Source organism: Adiantum capillus-veneris, chromosome 16, assembly GCF_014529385.1.
Source record: "Adiantum capillus-veneris isolate H3 chromosome 16, ASM1452938v2, whole genome shotgun sequence".
Classification (NCBI taxonomy): Eukaryota; Viridiplantae; Streptophyta; class Polypodiopsida; order Polypodiales; family Pteridaceae; genus Adiantum; species Adiantum capillus-veneris.
Window position 1 is genome coordinate 49537573 of NC_140946.1, and position 7721 is coordinate 49545293.

Below are 7721 nucleotides of genomic sequence, written 5' to 3' on the forward strand. Positions count from 1 at the left end.
ACCGACATAAGAAATTCAAGAGTAAACATAGAAGCAAACTCGACTTTTTCTATCATATGTAGCCACATACGCTACATCTGCTCCCACATCAATCAAAGTGATAGCATCTCTCCTGTGTTGTCTCCTGCAGTGTCTCATCCGCCAAAAACAACACCAATGCGAACTTGGTGTGTGTGTAGAGAGAGAGAGAGAGAGAGAGAGAGAGAGAGAGAGAGAGAGAGAGAGAGAGAACACATGGTGTGAGGTGGAGCAGAGTGGCAAGAAGCAACACTCACTCAATGAGACACCTGATGTCCCCAACCTCTGGCAAAGGCACAACGCCTTTACCCCAACAACCTCCCACGTAAAGGCGAATGTGCCAAAAGTGGGTGCTACTAGCTAAACAACTCGTATGTACAAGAAACTAAGTGAGAGACTCTCTCAACCTATGCCCACTGGCTCGCGCTCTCGATCTACATGCAATCGTATTGGCTCTAGTGATAGGCGAGCGTGCGTATCCATGCTAGAGCCTGCATGTAAATCCCGCAAACAACTCTATATGGTCTGCAAAGCTCCGCAATGTGTCATGCTAGAGTCAGTCATCATAGGACTGACAATCCCTATTGCAAATGCTCTCACTGCAGCTATTAAGTCAGGCCTTGTCACTAGTAGGTCGTACATGAGACGCCCGAATGTTGACAAAATCTATGCAAGCTTGGTTGTCCTAGCCTCCTCTGTGCTATGTGCAATCCCTGCACCATCAGGACAAGAGATAAACGAATGTGATGAATCAGGGGTGCTCAACACTGCGATTGTCCCTGCATCCATTGTACCAGGCTCTACATGTCCTAGCATAACCATGTCAACATCTAGCATAAGCAAACCCAAGAACTCCATAATCATCATATATGCATGTGTCCCTAGTTAGCAGAGCCACTCTACCTATGTCTGCATAGACTGACATCACTTGTTGTGTCTCACTAGAGCACTACTGCTCTACCTCTGTCTCTCCAAAGTTGACTGACATGTCTTGCAGAGGTAAATGCACTATCTCGTTATATTGGAGCTCACTAGCGAAGGAGACGCATCTTGTTTCTTGCTCAATGCATGCCAGAAAAAAAACTAAGACCATGTTGTTTCTTACCTCAGATACATGCATAGGATATACCAAGCCATTGCGGGCTCCCCTGGCAATCACTAATGATCTGCAATGCATCTCAAAAGACTACTCTCTAAGCAGTGTTTAACACCCATAATTTGTTAACCATCTCATTGAAATCAAGATTTGTCTCAACTGAGAACCATATTGCACATGTTGTAGGGAATAGGATGCACCACTGGGCAATGATAAGCAAACATCTCCTACACCTGCAATGTCAAACACCGAACCATCGGCCAAGTGCACACAACCAAAGCTCCCACTAGAGAATATGTTGAACCACTCACAATGTGGTGTAACATGGAAAACTGCATCCTCTTCTAGCAACCAACGAGAAGATTGTCACCTCTCGTAGACATGTAAGCAAGAGGCACGCTAAAGGTAAATGTGACATCACTGTCACTGGCATATGAAGCCACCACTCTAGCATGTGTCAAAACCTCATCTGCATCACATATACATCTTCATCGATGTCTATTACGTCTAAAACAACGAACTCTAATGTGCCCTGTGTGACCACAATGCCAACAATGCAAGTATCGGAACTACAAGACCGCTGTCTCTCATGAGTCATCACTATAGAATTTGAACTCTTGCACATGTCTGCTACATGGATGTCAAATGGCAAAAAATCCAGGGAGAAAACTGCAAAGTCTCCCCTATAACCTGAGCAAAACTTCAAGCAAAATCTCAACCATAAACTATGCCACAATGGCAACAAAGTGGGAGATAAATCGACCACTACACAATCATGAGAACCATAATCAATCGCATCAAAACCAATGCTCACATATGCATAAAACAACTCCACAATCTTCTAGATCTGCAAGTATACAATCTGGGATAAACAACTCAACTCAGCATAAGCGCATAACCATGTACGCAAGTAGTGAGCAAACAAGCTCAGAACGCATCGCACAAAAAAAATTGCTTTCAAAAATCTCCAAAAAATATGTGAAACCTATGACTGTATGTAATCTATAGCCACACGAGCATATGCACCTCTCACTCTTACAAGAGTGGGTACAAGAACACTAGGCCGTACCCTTTGTAGTGTTACCCGCGTTCTCGTCTGTTGATAGAGGAGGAAGCTATGGAAGCAGAAGCCAAGAAGAAAGTGTCGTCGCCGGGTTTTGGCATCGTGGCTCATCCCGATGGCTCCATCACGCGTCTGCCTGTCCCCAAAATCCCTGCCTCGCCGGACTCTTTTGCCAAGGGCGCTGCTTCTAAGGACGTCACCATCCAGCCCTCCACGGGCCTCTGGGCGCGCATCTTCCTCCCTGCACCCTCCTCCACCCCTCATTCCAAGCTTCCGCTCCTTCTCTACTTCCATGGTGGAGGGTTCATCATGATGAGCGTCGCTTTCAAATTCTACCACAACCTCCTCCTCAAGCTTTGCAAGGCTGCCCAAATCATCATTGTCGCAGTTGAGTATCGGCTTGCACCAGAGCATCGTCTCCCTGCTGCCCATGAGGATGCTCTTGTTTCCTTGCAGTGGCTTCAATCTCAAGCTTTGATGCAACAACAGGCCAGCTTCAATGAACACTCAAAGGGCAGCTCTTTAGAGCCATGGCTGTCTGATTTTGCAGATTTCTCTCGTTGCTATCTAATGGGTGACAGCTCGGGGGGCGCTATGGTGCACCACCTTTCTATGAAAATTGCAGAGCTTGACATGACTCCCCTGCGAATCCGAGGACAAATTATTGTGCAACCATTTTTTGGTGGCCAAGAACGAACAGCAACTGAGCTCCGGTTGGCTGATGATGAGCATGTGCCTCTGTCAGGCACAGACTGGCTTTGGAGGACTGCTCTTCCTCTTGGGGCAAATAGGGATGATCCTCTAGCAAACCCTCTTGGTCCTTCATCACCAGACTACAAGCTTTTTGCACATAAATTACCTTTGACCATTTTCATGATCGCCACAGGAGATCCTATGCAAGAAAGACAAGTGCAACTTTTCCATGCACTGAAAGAAGCAGGTGTGAAGGCACAATTGCTGTCCTACAAAGGTCCCCATGGATTCCAATTGCAAAATGGCCCAAGTACTGAGGCGTTCATTAATGATGTGGTAAAGTTTCTTCACAGTCGTGTGACATTCCTTGCAAAGCTTTGATGCATTCATCATGTATGTCTGCCATATATAATTAATTATACTTATCCAAACTTGTAATTTTAGTTGCCTTTATTAACTTAAAACTTTGATGTAAACAAAATGCAATAACAGTATTTTGTATATCAAACTATGTATATCTCATCGTTGGCATATTCCAAACATTTTGCAAGTTTTCCTATGTAATAGTTGGACATGATAATTTTTTGTTGAATTGTATGTTGAGTAGTACCAATTTCTAAAAACTTGCTATTGAATGCACGGAGTTTACCATTTCTTGTTATTGCTGACCAAGTTTGTATGTAAAGGGGGACTTTACCGATGAAATTATGTCTTAAGCTTGTAGGTTAAGGAATATAGCCATAAAATGCACAAGAATAGTTCCTATTGTCACAAAAGCAAGCTAGTACCTATTCATGTTGAAAAGGTAATATTTAAGGCCATAATGGTTGAAAAGGGAGGATAGGGTGAACAAGATACGCAAGGAACATTGAACTGTGCTAATCATTTAGTATTTTACTTTTCTAAATCATCCTAGGCTGTGGTGAATGCAATTGTGCTCAATGGCTTGCTTAACCATAAAGCATGGCTTTTCGTGCTTGACAATCTTGAAACAAAAGCTTTACTCAATGAAATAGGATGACTGTGGGTCTCTATCTTCTGTACTTGACGTGCCACAAGGGGGACATTAAGAATAGTTTTTGGTCTTACTCCATTGTTGAACATTATATCCGAGACATTGCATCTTTTTAAGGGATGAAATTATTCCGAGTAGTGTCCGGCCAGTGTGAACTAGGCCCTTATGTTAGGGTAGGTATGAAGTCCTATTTGGGCTCATTCGTGAGCTATCTAGTGTGATCACCACACTTAGACAATAGACCCTTGGCAATGCTTGCTTGGACCACCCAAGCTAGGGTGTGGGCTAGTGGTATGGGACAATAGTCCTTGAGGTATGCTAAGGCATAGCGTACAAAGAAGAATAACAAAAAAGTCTCCTTATTCCATAATACTAATGTTTTTATAAGTAACTACGTAGATTGCTTGATTCAGGGCTGTATGCAAACCGCAAAAACTCGATTACCTTACCCATGGCACTAGGCTGGGAGTAGTTGCAAGCTCCGAGGCTCAAGGGAGAGCCAATACGGGTCTATGACTGTGAGGATTATTGGTACTACTTAGTGTTTCATCCTAAATTATCTGTGTATTCTTGAGAGTGAGAGCTGTAAAGTAGACTTGAGAGACTTGAACTGTCACAAAACGTTGACGTGTCAAGCCACTGAAGAACGGAGCCAACCTTCAGATCCCGGCCAAGGGGCCAAAACCCTAAGAAGAAGTTTCAGAAGAAGAAGAAGAAGAAGAAGAAGAAGAAGAAGAAGAAGTTTTACATACTTACAAAATCTTGACGAGTGGCCTATTTTTAAAGAAGAGTTCCTACCAACTTACGAGACCCTGTCCGATGGGGCCAAAGTGACATAAAGGCATTAAAAATAAAGCAGAACACACTCAGAAGCACAACAAAAAATGATGATGTGGCACTTGTATGGACGTTACGCAATTGCGGCGGATTTTAAGGAAAATCTCGAAATTTTAGGAAAGTGTTTTTTTGGGGTCAACTTTTCATATTTGATGCTTTTTAGGCTTTGGGCCTTTAAATATGAGCCTTGGGGGCCCTCTCTAGCACTCGAGCGCGTGGATTGCAGAGGAGGTGCTCCCCAACTGTTGTACTTTGCGAATCAACAATAATAAAGAAATACCGAAGGGGGCGCCAACATTTGGGACCAATGCTCTCTTGGGGTGGAGCTTTGCCACTCACCGTCTCGTGTCGTGCATCTTTTTCAGTTCAGTTGTTTTTGAAGTGCTTAAAGTTGTTCAGTCTGTTCTTTTCTATTGACACGTGGTGCCGTCTTGTGACAGTGGTATCAGAGCATCAGGCGTGTGCTTTTCTGAAAGCACACCGGTCCTACAAAAGAGCAGATGTCACAAGACAGGCACCACGTGCCAATAGAAAGAACAGATTGAACAGACTTTTAGCACTTCAATAACAATTGAATTGAGAGAGACGACATGCGACACGGAGTGGCGGAATTCCACCCTAGAGAGTATTGGCCCCAAAACTTGGCGCCCAAACTGTCTTGAAAGCTTGCTAGGTCCTTGGAGCATGCGGTTGTGTCGCGATTGAACTCCACCATTGCATAGCGTTATCTTTAAGAGATCCCGCTGCTCGAGAAATCTTGGATTCTTCTCTATAATTCCCCAAAGCACAGATGCTGTCGAATTGCTTTAGGAACTGCAATGCTTTCTTCCGATCTTTCACCTCGGAAAAAGTGAAAAATTTGATTGTCGTACCGCCATCTTTGAAATCTTTGGGTTGGTTAGGCACGTATCCCGGGTACGGATAATAAGGGTATCCATATGGGCTCCAACCATTATAGCCTGGTGGCGGTGGTGGTGGAGGTGGAGGCAATGGCAGTTGCTCAGGATCAGGATCAGATGGCTGCACCATATTCCTGAAGACTCCTCTGATTGGAACATATGGCTGAGAAGGTTGCTGATTGGAAGCTTCCAGAGATACACATGGGTTCTCATGGAGAATCTGACAGAGATTACAGCCGTATGTGATTACAGCTCCAGCACTGGGATTCCAGCACATGAGAGCTTCCAACCGGCAACCTTCTCAGCCGTATGTTGACATGGGTTCTCATGGAGAATCTGACAGAGATAACACCTTCCAGTTGACATCAGGCGCGGGAATTGAAGAAAAGAATGAAGATTTGGGCATTTTTTTAAAAAGTTTGGCAGAGCAAAATACAAGTGCCCACTACAGGTTGACATGGGTTGCAAAGAGGACACTCTTGGAAATTTTTATTTGAGGTATCTTGAGGTCCCGACACCTCGGAATTATTAGCCACTCCCATCCTTCATACATTGTGCATCGGGCGTGCTCCCGTCTTCATCACCCCTGTTTTACAGGGTATAAAGCCATTAAGAATCTGTCACGAGGACGTGGCAGTTATTAACCATGTCACAAAGATGTGGCAACTGCTAACCTTGGTTGTTGGTTTCTTTCCAATGGGGTTTATTTTATTTGTTTTGAGGCCCTCTTTTTGAAGTAGCAAACGGTCGGACATTGCATGGCCAATGTGAACGGTAGTTTCACCCGCAGATGGGTAGTGGTCGGCATTGGAATTCGTATGGTAAGGAGGATGTCTAGGCTCAGAGCAAGATCATATAGGTCCCCCCGTCGCACTTAGCAAGTTGGTGGATACTAGGAAGTGAACTCAATTAAGGCGTAAAGTCAAGGTGGGACTATCAACAAAAAGTATCCGACAGTTGGGCCACATTGCACTTTTGGATGCGGTCCCAATGAGGAGAGATGGTCAGAAGACCAGTGGGAGCCCAACGGAAGCATCTCCTAAAATTTAGGGAACTGCTATTTTGGGCGGTGAAATGTGTTCGCGTCATTACCTCCGGTATGACCAGGGGAACATTTTACAACTCTGCCGCGAAGTCAACTGGGCAACCGGTCAGGATATTTTTAAGCGGCGAACCCGAAACGGGAAAATGCGCCAAGTGGCAAATTCTCATGCACTTGCCTCTTGCAGAAAAATGGGCGCTGAATTTTTAAGCTGGGAAGGCCTTCATTTGCATTTTGTCACAGGTTAAGAGCTATGGAGTGCTTCCTTTCCCTCTCATGTATAGTGTCGTGCTAGGAGTGATGCCCTGCACACTACACACTGCTCTCTCTCTCCTCTACGTGCAGTTATGTGATGCCCCACAAGAGGGCTCCTCATTTGACTGATGTACAGCTGTGTGGGTTCATGCTTTTGTGCTGAGGCAAGAGCCTCCTTGAGCAGGAACAGGGGTAGCTAGCTGCTACTCCAAAGCAGGCACTGGTGAGGGTCATAACCTCACCATACAGGTGCAAAATCAGCGCTGTGTATGCGCTGTAATTTGACTGTTTTTCAGCCATACGGACGCCAGGACACTTGGGAATCGTGCCCCACTGGTAGTGGACAGTTAGGGGATTGTTTGGGGCTGAAAACAGGGCAAAAACCAGTAAATACAGCGTGCTGAATTTACTGTTTTTGGGCAGGAATTAGAGGGTATACGCCAGTAGAAACGAGTTCCAGCAGGGGAATTGGTTTCGCGCAAGTTTTGGGGCTGTTATGCTGCCGAAATTTGGCCAAAACAGGCGGTATCTAGTGGGATACAGTCAAAGGATTCCCAAGACTCTTCTTTGTACTTTACCCTCCTAAAGAATAAAGAAATACCGAAAGGGGCGCCAATTTTGGGGCCTACAGGTTGGCGGTGTTTGCTCGGAGCATTCTCGCTTTCAAGCCGTGTGATTAAGTGTTAATTCCCGTCGCAGGTTTCCTTTGCAAAGTGCTCTGTGTGTATGTCTAAAGTAAAGAATTTCGGGTGAAAGCCAACGCCTACCGCCCTACGGGCCGGTTTCAGAATCCCAGATTACAC

General features: G+C 45.0%; 1 protein-coding gene across 1 annotated transcript; it reads left to right on the forward strand.

Annotated features, from left to right (window-relative positions):
- The first annotated feature begins 2167 nt into the window (after nucleotides 1-2167).
- On the forward strand, nucleotides 2168-3467 carry LOC147439019 (putative carboxylesterase 8). The gene has a single exon (XM_086484235.1). The coding sequence runs from the start codon at nucleotides 2232-2234 to the stop codon at nucleotides 3249-3251; it is 1020 nt and encodes a 339-aa protein (XP_086340361.1). The 5' UTR covers nucleotides 2168-2231; the 3' UTR covers nucleotides 3252-3467.
- Nucleotides 3468-7721: the final 4254 nt, after the last annotated feature.

Bases quoted from the DNA above. Each gene is read 5' to 3' on its own strand.
- LOC147439019 (XM_086484235.1), top strand. From the start codon at position 2,232: ATGGAAGCAGAAGCCAAGAAGAAAGTGTCGTCGCCGGGTTTTGGCATC.